Source organism: Heterodontus francisci, chromosome 6 (assembly GCF_036365525.1).
Source record: "Heterodontus francisci isolate sHetFra1 chromosome 6, sHetFra1.hap1, whole genome shotgun sequence".
Taxonomy (NCBI): Eukaryota; Metazoa; Chordata; class Chondrichthyes; order Heterodontiformes; family Heterodontidae; genus Heterodontus; species Heterodontus francisci.
Window position 1 is genome coordinate 44,514,883 of NC_090376.1, and position 18,813 is coordinate 44,533,695.

The 18,813-nt window shown below is 39.7% G+C and overlaps 1 protein-coding gene across 3 annotated transcripts in view; it reads right to left on the reverse strand.

The window, feature by feature from the left end:
* Window positions 1–446: 446 nt before the first annotated feature.
* si:ch211-140b10.6 (protein POLR1D-like) overlaps window positions 447–18,813 on the reverse strand; it is a 33,029-nt gene continuing 14,662 nt past the window's right edge. The window contains exons 1-4 of one of the 3 annotated variants that reach the window (XM_068033557.1): window positions 10,552–10,570; window positions 7,699–8,227; window positions 6,438–6,512; window positions 447–1,480 (exon numbers count right to left, since the gene is read on the reverse strand). In XM_068033557.1, coding sequence (XP_067889658.1) covers window positions 1,195–1,480; window positions 6,438–6,512; window positions 7,699–7,709 — 372 coding nt within the window. In that variant the 5' untranslated portion in view covers window positions 7,710–8,227; window positions 10,552–10,570 and the 3' untranslated portion in view covers window positions 447–1,194. Of the gene's footprint in view, window positions 1,481–6,437; window positions 6,513–7,698; window positions 8,228–10,551; window positions 10,686–18,813 lie in introns of those variants that run through there. The other 2 variants (XM_068033558.1, XM_068033556.1) reach the window with 2 other exon arrangements.

Sequence of the window (18,813 nt, forward strand, 5' to 3'; positions counted from 1 at the left end):
TCCTTCGGCTTACCACCAGCAACGCCATGGGAGATCTGCTAGCATACTTTTAAAAATATCCATGAAGTTGCCTGATTAACATTCAGCAGTATAGAAGTAGGTCTGTCCCATTGAATGTGCACATGTGGATCACAATATTAACCTAGATAATACCAACATATCCCAAAGAAGTCTCAATATGACAATTCTTAACATTCTGATGAACAGTATGCTGGTTAACTTTCCCAAGAAACAAATTCTTTGATAGTTACATGGACACAAATGTATTTTTGCTAAATGCTGTACACTGTTTCTGTTCATACTGACTTGTATATTGCTTCTCCTGATAAGATCATTTTATATTCTTTCAACTTCAGCAGCAAAATTTATATGGCCATTTGAGACAATCTGAAGACTCCACACCTTCAACTGCAGATTTTCAATGTGAAAAGATACATTACGCTACATGATGAAATTATGATTTATTGGTAAATGCGTAATGCAGTTTTAATGTAATCAGAACCTATACACTGAACCTTACCAGTCCGACAAAGGTTATGTTCATACAGAGTTTTTCAGCAAAGTATAAACCATAACCAATAATTGAAAACTTATCAATGGCTAGGGTTTTCCATTGCTGCACTAACCAGCTTACAATCTTTCTGTCCATTAAAATGAGTAGGATGCAAACTGTGGGCCGGTAAGCATATAATCACAAAACCCAGCCAAGATGCGCACTAAAAAACAGTTTCTTACATTTAAAGTCACTTAAAACAATGAATAGGTCTAAAGTATATACACAAACTCCATAGTGTGACTATAAAAATAATTACCTGCATATTAAATAACCACTGCACCATTTTTATAGAATGTTATTTTTTTTTTACATGTCCTGCCTCTATTGATAATATAAGGGCAACTAAACACCTGGTTTTGAACTTGCCAAATACAGTATTCACTTAACAGTTCTTTGTGTGACACTGTTTACTATAGACACAATTATGCAGAACAAGTAAGTATATTGTTTGCATGAAATGTTATCTGGATATTATGGTCGGTGTGCTAGAAAACTGCCCATGAAGAAGATATTTGCCAGTTTTTCCTGTTCTAGGTCAAAGTCTGAAATTCTCTAAAGCAAGAACTTATTTTCTGTTCTAATTTGAGCTTGCTTTTATGGCCTAATCATCTTAGGCGCTTTGTTGGTGCACAAGATTTTCAATAATCTTTTGTGCCCTTGTACTTTTTAGTATTCCTCTTTGAGTCATTTTCCCGTGGAGAAGGAGACCTGTTAGCTTTCATCCTAGTTTTTGGTCCCTGTTTATATGGTTGGAAGCTGTTTTTGTGTAGCCTTTCTTTTTTCCTTTGTTCCTTCTCATTTAGATCTGAATCCTTAACTTCTTCCTTTTGGCTATGGTCATATGTTTGTCTTTGAGACGGTATAGTATTCTTAACAGTATTGATGAGAAACCGTTTGTTGGCTCCTGGAAGAGGACACTTCATCCTGTTAAAAAAAATACAAAGTATGGATATATTTTACTATTTGGAGAAGAAGGAGAAACACAAAAAAAAAAGATTTAATTTGCAAACAGTTTAAGTGACTGTTTGATTCAGGACCTCAAATTTCAGCTTAGGTCATTAAAGTGACATATTGAGTAAATTCCCAACTGGGTGAAAAGTCTTAGTTCTTTCTAAATAATTTACAGTGAAACAAAATCTTGCATAAGAAATTATACTTATATGGAATGTTTAACAATGCAAAAGTTTCCAAGTTGTTTCGCAAAAGGAATAATGGAGAATGTGCAGGAGGTGGGAAAAATAGATTAGGGGAGCTAACCAAAGGCACAGATGAAGTAGGTTTTGAGCAGACCTTTAATAGTAGTAAAGTTATGGAGGGCTTTAGAAAGAATTTCACAGTGCAAGGTTAGACGTTCTAAAACTGAGGTGGAATGGGGACTGCCACATAAACAAATGTCCCGATTTAGAAGAGCAGAGGGTATAAATTAGGACATAGAACTGGAAGATGCTACAGAAGTAGGGTGGCGCACGGTGAAAGGATTTGTAAGTGTGGATGAGAATTTTGATTTCAATGTTCTGTAGGTTTGAGAGCCAAGTGAAAATCAGCGAGGATTGGAGTGATGGCAGCACTGCACTTAGTACAGGATAGGATGTAGAGTGTGAAGTATAAGAGGAGTTGAGATTTGTATAGGGTAGAGACAAGGAGGCCTGCATAAAATCATAGATCATAGATAGATACAGCAGTGAAACAGGGCTTTTGGCCCACCAAGTCTGTGCCAACCAACAACCACCCATTTATACTAATCCTACATTAATCCCATATTCCCTACCACATCCCCACAATTCTCCTACCACCTGCCTACACTAGGGGCAATTTACCATAGCCAATTTACCTATCAACCTGCAAGTCTTTGGCTGTGGGAGGAAACCGGAGCACCCGGCAGAAACCTATGCGGTCACAGGGAGAACTTGCAAACTCCGCACAGGCAGTACCCAGTACTGAACCCGGATCGCTGGAGCTGAGAGGCTGCGGTGCTAACCACTGTGCCGCCCAAATCTTTCCTATTTCAAGATTGTAATTTTTGTAGATGAAATTGCATACACACAAAGTACAAAGAACAAACAACCTTACTGTTTTTCCTTATTTTTGAATATTCCAGTTTAAGACCGACAATGGCTTAACTTTCAAGTCCTAAATGTTTCACATATTTAAATACAGGAATATTTGAAAGTTAAAAAATGTTTTAAGCTGACCACATGGTTGCTGTCATTGGAACTGGCATTATCATTTTTGCAGCATTTGAGATTAGACATTGAAATACCACATTTTATTGCATAGCCTTGACTCCCAAGACCCTCAGACTGTTCATTACTTTTAAGACATTACTTTTTGTGTCTAGTTTAAGACCATTGACCCTAATCAAGCAAGCTATAATAAAATAAAAATGCAGGAAGATTTTTGACGAGGTAGCAGAGAAGGCTGATGAGGGTGATGCAGTTGATTTGGTGTATATGAACTTCCAAAAGGCATTTGATAACGTGCTACATAAAAGACTTGTCAGCAAAGTTGAAGCTCATGGAATAAAATGGTTAGTGGCAGCATGCACATGAAGTTGGCTGAGTAACAAAAAACATAGCATAGTGGTGAACTGTTGTTCTTCGGACTGGAGGAGGTTATACAGTGGGGTTCCCCAAGGGTTGGTACTAGGACCACTGCTTTTCTTGATATATATTAATGACCTAGACTTGGGTGTCCAGGGCACAATTTCAAAATTTGGAGATGACAGAAAACTTGGAAGTATTGTGAATGGCGACTTCAAGAGGATGTAGACAGGCTGATGGAATGGTTGGACTTGTGGCAGATGAAATTTAATGAAGTTAAGTATGAAGTGATACATTTTGGTAGGAAGGACGAGGTGAGGCAATAAAAACTAAAGGGTACAATTCTAAAGTGGGCGCAGGAGCAGAAGGTATATGTGCACAAATTGTTGAAGGTGGCAGGGCAGGTTGAAAAAGTGGTTAAAAAGGTATACGGGATCCTGGGCTTTATAGGGAGAGGCATAGAGCACAAAAGCAAGCAAGTTATGTTGAACCTTTATAAAACACTGGCTCAGCCTCAACTGGAGTACTGTGTCCAAATCTGAGCACTGCACTTTAGAAAGAATGTGAAGGCTTTAGAGAGGGTGCAGAAAAGATTTACAAGAATGGTTCCAGGGATGAGGGGCTTCAGTTGTGTGGAGAGATTGAAAAAGCTGGGGTTGTTCTTCTTAGAGAAGAAAAGATTGAGAGCAGATTTGATAGAGGTGTTCAAAATCATGAAAGGTCTAGAAAGAATGGATGGAGAAAAACTATTCCCACTGATGGAAGGGTTGAGAACTACAGGACACAGATTTAAGGTTATTGGCAAAAGAACCAAAAGCAACATGAGGAAAAATGTTAACGCAGTGAATGGTTACAATTTGAATGCACTGTCAGAGGATGGTGGAAGCAAATTCAATTGCAGCTTTCTAAAAGGGATTTAGATAAGCATCTGAAGGGATAAAAATTGCGGGGCTACAGGAAAAGGGCGGTGGAGCGGGACTAGCTAAATTCCTCTTGCAGAGAGCTGGCATGGACTCGATGGGCTGAATGGCTTCCTTCTGTGCTATAACCATTCTATGATTCTAAACATTAGATTTAGTGAGGGATAGTTTCTTCAAAAATAGTCAAGAAAACCACAGAACATTATCCTGGACATTTCTTTTGACATTTATAGTTTTGATTTTACACAATGGTTAAAAAAAATACAATTCTGGTCATGGAATAGCTAAGGGTAACAACTTCACTGAAGATAGCTTCCACATAACAATTAATGTCCTTTTGCTTTAGTAGGGGCACTTGACACAGTAGCCCTCTGAAGGCCACTATCTGAATGCAAAAACATCACAAGCAAGTAGGACTTCTGTGAAATGCAGATTTTGACATTTGGAAATTATAAATCATGCATTGTATTTCCATAAGCTCTACCAGCTTTCATATTTGGAGGAGAGATAAGAACACATTTTGAAGATACCATGCTGAGAAAAAAAAAAGTCATAATATATAAATTACTTACAGTTCTCAAAATACTTAAGTGCATTCTAGGTACACAGAACAGCTCTCCATTTTAAAATAATACGCATTCTTAACAGACAATTTGTGCGCAAGGAGGAAGTGGCCAGATTGGTTAATTGCTTTGACTGAATGAATAATGTCATACTGCCATCAGAAAGTTCTTTGTGGATAAATGTGAGAGTTAACAGTAATACTGGACTTTGTATCTGCACCTTTGCCAAAATGAAGAGAAAGAAAATCTATGGGACCATGCCAATTTTATTTCTCCAATCTCTTGCTGGATTTTTATAATAGTCACAGTACACTAGACATCCATTATTATTTGGGCGATTGATGAAAAATTTACATTTATTTTATCAGTTCTTCATATACATCACTGAAATGTCAGTGGATCTGCAATATTTGGTGTTTTATAAACAAGTACAGAAAACCTCAAAACAGCCAAGAGTTAAATCACAGGGGAGGGAAGATACTCAATTACGTTTGACAAATGCAATACTACCCAAGGGCAACATAAGCAGGCAGCTCCTTCGCAAAGCTTTTTAAATTAGAATATTCAAGGTTGAAGCTCTTCAGAGAGACATGAAGTATGAAAAAAAGCATACCTGTAGGGCAGCAGACTGTTTCCAGTTCAGGAGTTCAATATTGGATGAATGAAATAAATAATGCAATACAGATTGAAAAACTATCAGGGAAAAGTACACGACCCTGTATAGGAGCCTAAAAATCATCTTAGTGCTTGACCAGATCTAAAGATACTTGGCTGGTGGATAAATTCTACCAAGTGTACAAGCTAGAAATTATCGGAGATGACGTATTCAGAGGATGAGAAAGATGTATAATTCCAGGCAGGTCAGAATGCTTGAGAGCTGCTCCATGAACTCTGTCATGCCCCACATCTGCAGAGAGAGCAAATATCTTGCTTTGGCAGATGTATTGGTGGAGGCTCTTCTTCTCAAAGGGAATGTGCCAGCAGACTCTCAGTAGTATCACTATAGGATGGGAAAGCTTGATCAACCATTCTGTCGAAAAGCTCTTCAGGAGCACCTCAATTACAGTATGTCACACTTTATGTGGTATTGTATGAAAGGTGGTATACCAATGTGATCAGAAGCCAGCATTGCCCGTTGTGCCACAGCTAATAAGGTTGTCAGAAACTATTACTGTAGGCTCTGACAATCTCATCTGGGAGTGACCATGCAGACCTATGCTTTCAGGGTCTGAAAGTGAGCTACAGCTCTGATCCATGGGCATATTCCTTGCAAGCATCTCCAGCAGTGCCATCTTGACCTCAGCAACCATCCAATAAGGGTCTGGATGCTGGACAGCACTGTCACTTGTCCACAGACTTATTCCTGTATCTAAGGATTCTTCTCTCTTAAACTTGCCCTGTCATTTCTTAACCCCCTACCTCATCTGCCATGGCAAAGGTTGCTGATGGGTTAAGATGCTTTTTAAGGCTCTGCAAAAGTCTTCTGATTGCATGCCCTCTCTACTGTGACATAACTCTTTAACGGTCTGACTTGACACAGTTTTCCTCTCTTACCAGTTGTCTCATCCAAGGTGCAGCTTCCGACTGAAGTTGGGAATAATGATACAACTGATCTTCAACGAGAAAATCAAGTACTATTTGCATTTGAAATTCAGGTAGGACCTAAAAGCACTGCAAATGATCTTAGAACTGACTTACCTACAGGCAAAATTGGTCCGAATGTCTCGACTCCTTTGCATTTCAGTTGCATGTTGTACTGCACTGTAAGATTCCATTATCATTTTGTATATTACACCAATCTTCTTAATTGTATTATTTTGCAATTGGTGAATTTATTTAGTTTCAAGCATATTCTTACCAGCCCATGGGTCCCATAGTTTCAGCCCTGGCTTTTCCACGCTTTGCCTCTGTAAGAAGTTCTTCCACAGCTTTTCTATTTTAAAACAAAATTGTTTAATTGATGGAAATTAGAAGTTGAATATACAATTACTAAGTTTCCTACCATCTTCCCTCCTACCCTACTTCCAACCCTGATATGTTTGTTCCAGATTTCTTCATTCCTCAGTAAAAAGGTGTAGAGTAACATCACTAATCAAAGATAAAGGGCTGGATTTTGCAGTCAGCAGCGAAGCAATGGTGTTCACCGCTGACCTCGAAGAAAGCGCTCTTCGTGGCATTGATTTCCACTTTTCCAACAGCATAAATCTGGTGCCAAGTCAAGAGGATCTCCAAGAGTCCAGCAGCAGTGAAATCAGCAAGCTGGGTAAGCAGCCAAAAACACTGAAGTATTCTATGAGACAGCAAAACAGGAAGTTAAAAACACTGATTATCTATCACCTTTAATTTAAATTTTCAGATAGCAAAATAAATGAATATGATTGGATTAATATAGAAGCTAAAATATCAAACTTTAAAAAATTAAATATGTGGAATGATATCATAATGGAGAAATTGACATTCTACAGTTATAAAATCAGATTTATAGGGCGAATAGAGGTGTTTAGCAATAATTATCAAGTCAATACGCTGTTAAAAACCCAGTTACACATTCTTCAATAAGGTGTACCTTTCTGAAGGGTTTTTACAGTGAGGCCAACAGCGTATAAGTGGAAGTTCTTGTCAATTTATTGATGGCTTTGGGATTGCACTCTGAAGGGACCTCAACAGTGCACTCTCTGGAGGACTGTAGAATCACTGGCAGCAATTTCTGCGTTATTCTGCCAAATCAAAATCCGGACCATTGTTTGAACTTACTTTTCAATTTAAATCCTTTTTTATGCTTTAAGCTGAAGACCTGCATAGCAGGAAATAAAATAAATTACACAGAACGTACAATGATCCATATTATGAGGCTACATTTTCATATCGACATTTTAACTAACCTGCGCCAGACATTGTTAAAGCCATGCTCAAAGTAGAATTCAGGAAACAGTCTGTCAGTACTGTGGCTCTTCAAGTTTTTTTGTGCTGAAGGAATGCTAAATTCACAGTCAGAATAGCATGTGCTGTGACCAATATTTGCAAGGGCTAATAGTACCTAATAGCACTGAGAATGGATACTTTGAAAGAGTTAATTTACAATAACTTTCATTCTTGAGGTCCTGACTTATTCTACATACCTGCCATTCATTCATGTTTTGCGTGGGCAGTCAGTATTTTGGAAGACTGCTGACGTTTACAAATAAGAATCCATGGGATTTAAATTCAAATGGTTTCAGCATTGATTATGAGGAAGATTCCAATCCTCTGCTTCTCAGTGTGTTAATTCCAATCAGAGCAACACAACAATAGACTCCAATCACATCTTCCAGAAAAAAAAAAATTTCAGGAAATTAAGTGATTTTTGACAGTCTATTCAAATTGCTCTTCCCTACTCAGCATTATGATGCTGTGTTACTGCTGTAAAGCAGTGATCTTTACAGGTTGATTAGTTGTAAAGTGTTGGTACAGTAACAGGCATTTTTACTGTTAATCAGTTGTGTAGTTATAGGATGCCTCCCTGCAGTGTTAATTTTTTAACTTATTTTCAATTAAAGTACTTGAATTTGCCAACAATAAAATGTAGAATCCAATGCTCATTGTACACGAAGACTGTCTCTGTTTTCCATCGATATAAATGTTTTGGACCTTGTTTCTGCCTGTCCACATCTGCAGCAAAAGAAACAGGAATTTAAGGTTCTCGCAACCCTTGAGAATTGTCTAATGAGTTCACTTGACTCAGTTCTTCTCTGCAAGCACTGCCACCTCACATAAGTGAAAGTTAGTGTGCAGGTACAGCAAGCAATTTGGAAGACAAATGATATGTTGGCCTTTATTGCAAGGAATTGGAGTACAAGATTAAAGAGTTCTTGCTACAATTATACAGGGGTTTGGTGAGACCACACCCAGAGTACAGTATGCAGTTTTGGTCTCCATATTTAAGGATGTACTTGCATTGGAGGTCGCACAGCGAAGGTTCACTAGATTGGTCCCTGAATTGAGAGGGTTGTCCTATGATGAGAGGCTGAGTAAATTGGGTCTATATTCTTTGGAGTTTAGAAGAATGAGAGATGATCTCATCGAAACATACAAGATTCTGAGCGGGCTTGACAGGGTAGACACTGAGAGATTGTTTCCCCTGGCTGGGAAATCTAGAACACAGGGGCAGAGTCTTAGGAAAAGGGGCCGATCATTTAGGACTGAGATGAGGAGAAATTTCTTCACTCAAAGGGTTGTGAATCTTTGGAATTCTCTACCCCAGATGGTTGTGGATGCTTCATCAATTAATATATTTAAGGTTGAGATAGAGAGATTTTTGGACTCTCGGGGAATCAAGGGATATGGGGAACAGGCAGGAACGGAGTTGAAACCGAAGATCAGCAATGATCCTATTGAATGGTGGAGCAGGCTTGATTGGCCGTATGGTCTATTCCTTCTCCTATTTCTTATGTTATTTCAGGTGGGCATCCTTCTTCAAAACCAACAATCGACATTACTGATTAAACTCATAAGTAAGTACTATATTATATTCTAAAACTGAGCATTCGGGTCTCCATCTACCATAAGAGTGGATATTAGTGAAACGAGGCTGACAACAAACCCCATCAAACTTAATGATTGCTGAGTAATACTAGACTATGGAAAGAGAGCAGCCAAATCTGGTGCAGCCAAAGAAGCACAGAAGGTTGTTGATTAAATTCAATACAGACAAATGCAAAATAATGTACATTGGAAGAATGCATGACAGACACACTTATGGATGAAGTAAAGAGGATGAAAGACATATGTGAGTTATGGTAGGCTCCATATTCAGCATGAACCAGTCGTTAAGGAGCAGAATAAATAAAGCAAATAGAATTCTGAACTCTTGTGCATCTCACACTTCCTTTGTCCCACCATTAGTGGACTTGCCTTCAGCAATCCAGGCCCTAAATTGCTCCCCGTCTCCACCTCTCCTCCTTTACGGTGCTCCTTAAAACGTACCTCTTTGACCAAGCTTTTAATCACTTGTTCTAATATTTCCTCCTTTGGTTTGGTGTCAATTTAAAAAAAAATCTTATTACATTCCTGTGAAGCATCTTAGGACACTATATAAATGCTAGTTGTTGTTAAATTGAACCAAATCAGCCGGGTATTGTACTGAGACCATCATGTTGAAACTGCCCTGGTCAGATGCAGCCTGAGTACTGTGTTCCATTTGGTCACTAAAACACAAGGAGAAACATCCAGCCTTGAAAATTGCGCACAGAAGACTCACAGGCTGATTGCTATGGTCAGAAGACTGAGATATGAAGATAGGTTAGAAAAATTTGGACTCTTAAGCCTTGAAATATATCTTTATAGATGCCATGTATAATACAAAAAGGTAAATTCAGAATATTCAAAATTATACATCAACTGCTGAACAGGACGACATACGTACACACTGGTAAAAGGCTGGACTGGTTGTAACTGATGACTTTATGATATCTCCTTCATTGTACCTAACTGCTTCTTGAATGCTTCCAATATGCTATCCCTAAGGCTATACCAGATATTAATCATTGTTTGTATGAATAAATGTTTTTTGACATCAAGTTGAGCACTAGCTTGGCCTGAGCAGTGTTTATTAGGTTTATGAGGACAGATTAACCTTTGCACTGGCACGATCAAGTGCTGACAAAAGTCAGTCATTGGTACCATTCAATAAGAAAATCAACAACGTCCAACAGACCTCAAATTCATCCTTCAACTCTAGCCAGTGGTAAATCTTTTGGAACAGGTCTAACAACTATGAGACCTAGGATGTTGCTCACTTCAAGACAACTAGATGCTGCATCGCCATACAGATTTCTATTTTGGCAACAAGACCTGACCTTGTTGAATTTTTTTAGTTGCAGTATCTACAGCAAAGATGACTAGAATTTGAATGGCTAAGCCCTGGAGGTATCTGTCTCCAGTGCTGACTGAACATATAGATCTGAGAAAACAGCTCCTATCTTTATGGATTTCACCTTAGCAATTGCTTTATGTACTCCAATAAAGCAAGTGTGGTGCAGGCTTGGCAACAGCTGCCTGTGATGGTTGAAGGAGAATGTATGCTCCACAAAATCACTTCAGATACCTTCCATTTCTGATATGATCCACAATTTTTTTTTTATTGTCAGCACTATTAGCTTTCAGATTCGGTCTTCCTACCAAGAGAAAGAAAATTAGTTTTCACAATTGCAAATGGTGATTCAAACAATTGCAGTTCCAGGCACCCTGTGCCCGATTGTCAGGGCCTCCCCCCGGTGCGCTGAGAGGCCACCAGGTATCACTGGGTGGCCTTTCAAGTCTACCAGACACCCATTTGCCACGGGCAAAATACCTGTGGAGGCAGGCGAAGGCCCTTAAGTGGCCATGATTGGTTTGGGGCGGGCAGCCCATTTCACGCCCCTCCCGCGGCCCACGTAAAATGGGGCAGAGGCGGGAGCGAGCTAGGAAGGCCTCCTGGAGCCTCTCGCTCAATTTTACGCCACCCCCTCCCCCGGTACCATCTGGCTCGCTGGGGTGGCGTAAAATTCCAGCCCACATTTCTACCTTCATAACAGCAAAATACTGTGGACGCTGGAAATCTGAAATAAAAACAGAAAGTGCTGGAAATACCCAGCAGGTCTGGGAGCATCTGTGGAGAGAGAAGCAGAGTTTATGTTTCAGGTCTGTGACCTTTCATTTTTACATTTCTACTTTCCTTCAGTTCTGAAGAGTCATATCTGACTTGAAGCGTTAACTCTGTTTCTCTCTCCACAGATGCTGCCAGATCTGAGTACATTCAGCACTTTCTGTTTTTATTTCAGACTTCCGGCATCCGCAGTATTTTGCTTTTATTATAATGTAGGTAGAGTTTGCTTGTGTATCAGATAAGGCGATTGTTTCACCCATGCTAATTACTAGTTGCTACAATTAGTAACTTATGCAACCATTATAATTACTCTGCACAAATTAGAATATCTCTTATCTTAGCAGCTTCTAAGTGTCTGAAGCAAAATCAGTGATGAAATTAACCTACGGAATAATTTAATTTTGATAACATATCTGATGTTACTCTTAAGGTTTTTACTTTCATGTGTAAATGTTAGTGTGCTATCCAGTTAAATTTCTGCTATTACCCTTATTCCCTCCCCACCCCCTTAAAAATTGATTCAAGGTACAATTTTGATATACTCTCAAAATGTTCGCTTACCTTTAAGCAATTCATGGGAATAGCCCAGAAAACAAAATGGGAAATATGATAACATCTTTATAAGCATGAATGGTATTCCAGTAATCCATTATTCTAGCATGCTTGATCATGGGGATTGTTACTTTTCAGACTTACTAAGACATCCTGCCTTGATGGAATGTATCATATTATGGCCCGGATTTTGCAGTGGTAATGATGTCAAAATTGTCAGCATTCCGCATCTCCACTGAAATTGACAGCAACTTCAGAAATCTGCACATGCGCAGAATAAAGCTGAAATGCAGAAGTTGCTGTCAGCGAATCTATGCTCCTCCAGAGGGTGCTCTGTTGAGGCTCCCCAGACTGCAATCCGCAAGCAGTGAATTCAGGGACAGAAAGAGGCCATTCGGCCCATCGAATCCATGCCAGCTCTCTGTACAGCAATCCAGTCAATCCCAGTTCCTGACTCTATCCCTGTAGTCTGCAAGTTTACTTTCCTCCAGGGCCCATCCAATTTCCTTTTGAAATCATTGATCGTCTCTACTTCCACTGCCCTCATTGCCAGTGGGTTCCAGGTCATTACCACTCACACTGCCCTGCAGCACAGCACAGCCACCCACCAACCCCCCCCACTCCCCCCCGCCATCTCATGCCAAAACCTTAAATCTCCAGCCCTAGTCTTTGTGCAATCAGCTAATGGGAACAACCTTGCTTTATCTATCTTATCTAAACCCATCATAATCTCGTATACCTCTATCAAATCCCCCTAAATCTCCTCTGCTCCAAGGAGAACAACCCCAGCTTCTCCAACCTACCTTGTAGCTAAATTCCCTTATCCCTGGAACCATTTTGGTAAATCTCCTCTATGCCCTCTCAAGGACTTACATCTTTCTTAAAGTGTGGTGACCTGACGTGGATGCAATACATCAGCTGTCGCCTAACCAGAGCTTTATAAAGATTCAGCATAACTTCCCTACTTTTGTACTCAACACCTCTATTTATGAAGCTCAGGATCCCATATTACTCAATATGCTCTGCCACCTTCAAAGATCTATGCACATGAACCCCCAGGCCCCTCTGTCCCTGCACACTCTTTAGAAAAGTGCTATTAAGTCTATACTGCCTCTCCCTATCCCTTCTGCCAAAATACATCACCTCACACGTCTCTGTATTAAATTCCATCTGCCACGTCTGCCCATTCTGCTAGCCTATCTATGTCCTGTTATTGTCGATTGGTATCATCCTCACTGTTTGCCACATCTTCAAGTTTGGTATCAGCAAATATTGAAACTCTCGATTCCAATATCCAAGTCATTTATGTAGATCAAAAAAAGCAGTGGTCCTAGCACTAAAACTTGGGAACACTACTGTCTACCATTCTCCAGTCTGACAAACATCCATTTACTTTACAATGCCTCGCTGTTTTCTGTCCATAAGCTGATTTTTTATCCAAGCAGACACTGACCCTCCTGTTCCATGAGCCTCAATTTTGTTAATCAGCCTTTTATGTGGTACTTTGTCAAATACTTCCTTAAAATCCATATAGACAACATCCACCGCATTCAATCTTATGTTACTTCATCAAAAATTCAATTAGATTAATCATACATGATATGCTTTTTGCAAATCCGTGCTGGCTCTCCTTAATCAACTCAAACGTCTCCCAAGTGCCTGTTGACTTTTTCCCCTGATTATTGTTTCTAAAACCAAACCCATCACTGATGTTAAACTAACCAGCCTGTAGTTACTAGGAATGTCCTTACACACTTTCTTCAATAAGTGTGTCACATGTCACTCTTGAATCCTCGTCTTGCAGTAAAAACTCTTGAAAAGGTTACACCTTGTTCAATGAAGCATAATTGTATTTTTAAGTGTACCAAGCTCATAATTACAGCTAAACACCCTCACTAGCCCTGAAAAGACAATGTTATGTCTGCAAAATGTCAATTTTCTCCATGGTAAAAAAGCCGCATATTTTTAAAATGTTTTTTAAGTTTATGATATTTTAGCTTTTTAACTTTTCAGACCTCAGGCTTCTGTGGCACCTTTGCTGTCCCATCTGGGTCTCTGTCATCTTTCTCCATAGGGTATATACCAAATTTTAATTTTTCACTTTTTTTTGTTCTTCAAAAAGTTTTTAACCTCTGTCACACATCCCTCCCTTATCCTCTTATGCTTTCTCACATCTCCCCTTTCTTCCTCCACACTTCTGTTTCAACCTCTCCACTCTTCCTGCATCTATTCCCCAGTTCTGCTCCAGCTGAGGTTACCACAATTGTCTCACTGGCTGCAGTAGTACAGGCACTTTCTCTAGATTTCAGTTCTGCAGTTGAAATGTCAGTGCCTGATCTATCTTACTAATAGGAGCCTGATCATTAACAAACCTATTTTCGGTTTTAACTGAAAACAGATTAAAAATGTAATTCATAGCTCACAAAGATAATTTCGCATTTATGATTCAAAATAATTCTTCATTTGTTACGGTCAGGTGGTAAGGGGTGTGGGTGGTTCTCACTGTTCATCTCACAACTGACTACAATCGTGTTTTGTCTAAAATGATGAATTAGCCCAAGTGTTTTTAGGGTCATATAAACAGATAAAGGACAGATTTTCTTGTAGGGTTAAAACAGAAGATTAACTATTTATTGAAAAATATTCATTCCTGAAATGTTCGCTACACCACTCTCGCACGCATTTACTCTCACACGCACTCTCAAGGGAAGGTAGATAGAAGGTAAAGGGTTAGAGTTCAAGGTGTAGTAGGTGTTCGTGGTTTATGGTAAACCTGTTGAATCTTGTAAGTAGGACAGTCTATTTTAAAGGTTCAGGCCTGGGTGTTTGTAGTCTTGAACATGTTGAGGTGTTTCAGACTGGAGGTGGCGGTCACTTTCAGTTCCCTGCTGCACCAAGTTGAAGTGTAGAATTAGCAACAGGGCTTCTTCTCGTTTAGGCGAGATCTTTCCACAGCCTCTGGCTGGACTGCCTTCTGTGATCTCCCTCCTTCTCTCTCCAAAGGGTTACCTTTTAAGGCCAAATTCCATCAAATTAGAGTTTCTGTTAGTTGACTCATGGCCTTCTCTCCTGGTATGACCACACAATGGACCAGGATGTGGAATCAATAGTCATCTATTAACATTTGAATGGGTACTATTCTGTTATGATGTGTCTACTTCACACATCTTGCAGCACATTGAAATTGATTTCTGCTTTTAGAAAGTGTACAAAGAGTCCACACTGAATAAAGTTTGTATCTTAAAAGTAGAATATGATATGTCTTTACTGGGGCATGACACATTTATTAAAAATATTGGGTATAGCACATACTTCCTACCCAATTTCTGTAATGCTTTTTATACAAAGTATAATGGGAAATCCATATACAAACAAGACAATATTTTATAACAGGAAAACTATATGTAAACAAGTCACCATCATGGTTTTGGTGATGAACCAATTGGAATCACTGAAAATCATCTTTGGAAGTCACTCACCATTCTTTTCTCAGACAATGAAATTTTTAATATTCAAAATAAGGTTGAAAACAAAGTAAATTCATAAATTTATGTATATCACAACAGCATGATTACATTTATCCACTGAATTGTCTTTTGTTTGGTTTCACGCCATGACGTTTTTACTTGTAGGTTTCAGCCGTACCCAAGCTAGAGCACGGACATGATATTTTTGCTCAGTGCAGAGACTCTAAATTAAAGGAAAGTTCCGAGGAGGTGCATTAAGCTGAAGGAGAGAAAAACAGAACTAGAGTTCTCATTCTAATTTTATTTTCTTTAATTAGCTGAAATTTGAAAATAAAAATGGATCTAATTATTATCTGCACTTTGTTGATACTTCGAAAAGGTAAACATTCAAATTGATAACAAATGTGAAAGTCAGATGGACAGATACCCGGGATGGGCAGGGGGGGGGGGGGGGGGCACAGAGAGTGGGAAGCAAAGTGAAGAGAAAGCAAGGCGCAAGAAGAATAAAATTTCAGAGATGTAATTTCAGAAACCAAATCACAGAACAGAAAATGTTATGTTTGCAAAGAGCTTTTAGAAAGATGCCCACCCCAGTACTATCAGGTACCTGTCTGCACTTTCAGCTCATTTGCTCCCTTTCCATAGTTCTGCCAAACACCACATTCTCCTCTATAGACCAAGGGTCTTCCCGTGCTGGCAAATCTCAGCAGTATGATCACAGTGCTGCCAAACTTCAGGACTCCAAACTTGTCAGTGCTACCAAGGCCAAAGGCAATATCCAGGCGTAAAAAAAAAATTCAGGACCACCTCCAATCCCATCAAAGTGCAGGACTGTGCCCAGTGTTGCTAAACCCCACTTCCCCCTACACAGTAATGTTAAATGCCAAACATTAACTCAATCTGGTATATCTTGCATGCCATCCTGTGTATTGAGCTTTGAAACTTATAAAAGGGCAAAATAAAATACATAAGTACAACTCATTTATGATTTTCACAGAACAATGGACTGTCATGGAATTTGAACCTCAAAACATCAGTAAAAATTCCAGAACACCACTTAATACAAATCTAATCTGACTTCTAGTTACAGTAAATGAGGGGACCAGATATTACCCTTTACATGGCATAAACATCCTCTGATTCTCTGTGAGCATCACCAGAGCGGATCTGCTAGTACACAAAAAAAAATCTCCCTCAGACTGCGGTGTAAAAAAATCAGCTTATCTCATTGCTAAAATAGCAGGTATTCTTTGAAGTCAAGGTCAAAGCACTACTTTATATTTTTTATTCCACATTGTGTTGAGAGAGTGCTTCTTTTTTTGTAAAATATGTTTTTAAGGACTTATAGTTAAATTATGGACATCGATTCATCTGGAAGCTTGAAGAGATGCTAAACTTGGTGTTTTTTTTTAAAAAAAAGGTCAACTGAAGGTTCCGGACTTGGCTTGTAAACAAGCTCTTACTGGAAAGTACCTGTTTTCAGATAAAATACCAACAGGGAGCTTGTTTGACTTGAAGATGCTTACAGAGAAGTGACAGGTCAAAATTTATAGGAGTCAGGAAGCTTGATTCTTGTGACACTGTTTTGGTTTCACTTTGGATAGTGAGTTGGAGTGTGAACTGCTTGGAAGACTGTTGGTTTTTGCCTGCCAAGGAAACCCAGCTCATCTCTTTCTCTCCCTTTTAAAGAAACCCTGTGTGTCCAGTGGAAAAGTCCTGGGGAAAATTGATGTACAGAGAGATTTGGGTGTTCAGGTCCATTGTTCCCTGAAGGTGGCAACGCAGGTCAATAGAGTGGTCAAGAAGGCATACGGCATACTTTCCTTCATCGGACGGGGTATTGAGTACAAGAGTTGGCAGGTCATGTTACAGTTGTAAAGGACTTTGGTTCGGCCACATTTGGAATACTGCGTGCAGTTCTGGTCGCCACATTACCAAAAGGATGTGGATGCTTTGGAGAGGGTGCAGAGGAGATTCACCAGGATGTTGCCTGGTATGGAGGGCGCTAGCTATGAAGAGAGGTTGAGTAGATTAGGATTATTTTCATTAGAAAGACGGAGGTTGAGGGGGGACCTGATTGAGGTGTACAAAATCATGAGAGGTATAGACAGAGTGGATAGCAAGAAGCTTTTTCCCCAGAGTGGGGGATTCAATTACAAGGGGACACGAGTTCAAAGTGAAAGGGGAAAAGTTTAGGGGGGATATGCGTGGAAATTTCTTTATGCAGAGGGTGGTGGATGCATGGAACGCTTTGCCAGCGGAGGTGGTAGACGCGGACACGATAGCGTCTTTTAAGATGTATCTAGACAGATACATGAATGGGGAGGAAGTAAAGAGATACAGACCCTTAGAAAATAGGCGACAGGTTTAGATAGAGGATTTGGATCGGCGTAGGCTTGGAGAGCCTGTTCCTGTGCTGTAATTTTCTTTGTTCTTTGTGTCAGTCTCCTTTTTTCCTCCTGTATTTGAAGAAACCCTGCGTATCAAACGTGTGGGAACTGAAACCCTTGCTGCCGCTTTTCAGCTGTAAGGCCTATCTGAAACCTCTGTTGCTGAATTTCTTGGAAAGCCTACCCAAACTGATCTTCAACATCAACTGGAAAGAATGTTTTAGTGACAGCCATCTATACGCATTTAGGACACCAAAATAAAACAAAGAAAATCTTTCCATATCTTTTCTTTCTTCTTCAAGAATTAGCTAGTATTTAACCGAAGTGTTTTTTGTCTGTTTTTTGTAATAGAGCTCTAAAACGCAAATCCCTTTATTTTTCTGGTTAATCGGTATATATATGTATGTGTGAGGGGCTAAAGTAAAAAGGGAATTTTAATATTTCAATTTGTGTGTTTATGCTTTACCTCATTACAGGTTAGAACATAGAACATAGAAAATACAGCACAGAACAGGCCCTTCGGCCCACGATGTTGTGCCGATCCTTTGTCCTCTGTCAAGGACAATTTAATCTATACCCCATCATTCTCCTTTATCCATATACCTATCTAAAAGCCGTTTGAAAGTCCCTAAAGTTTCTGACTCAACAACTTCCCCAGGCAAGGCATTCCATGCCCCGACCACTCTCTGGGTAAAGAACCTTCCCCTGACATCCCCCCTATATCTCCCACCCTTCACCTTAAATTTATGACCCCTTGTAACGCTTTGCTCCACCCGGGGAAAAAGTTTCTGACTGTCTACCCTATCTATTCCCCTGATCATCTTATAAACCTCTATCATGTCACCCCTCATCCTTCTCCGTTCTAACGAGAAGAGGCCTAGAATGTTCAGCCTTTCCTCGTAAGACTTATTCTCCATTCCAGGCAACATCCTGGTAAATCTCCTCTGCACCCTCTCCAAGGCTTCCACATCCTTCCTAAAATGAGGCGACCAGAACTGCACACAGTACTCCAAATGAGGCCTTACCAAGGTCCTGTACAGCTGCATCATCACCTCACGGCTCTTAAATTCAATCCCTCTGCCAATGAACGCTAACACCCCATATGCCTTCTTCACAGCCCTATCCACTTGAGTTGCAACTTTCAACGATCTATGCACATAGACCCCAAGGTCTCTCTGCTCCTCCACATGCCCAAGAACCCTA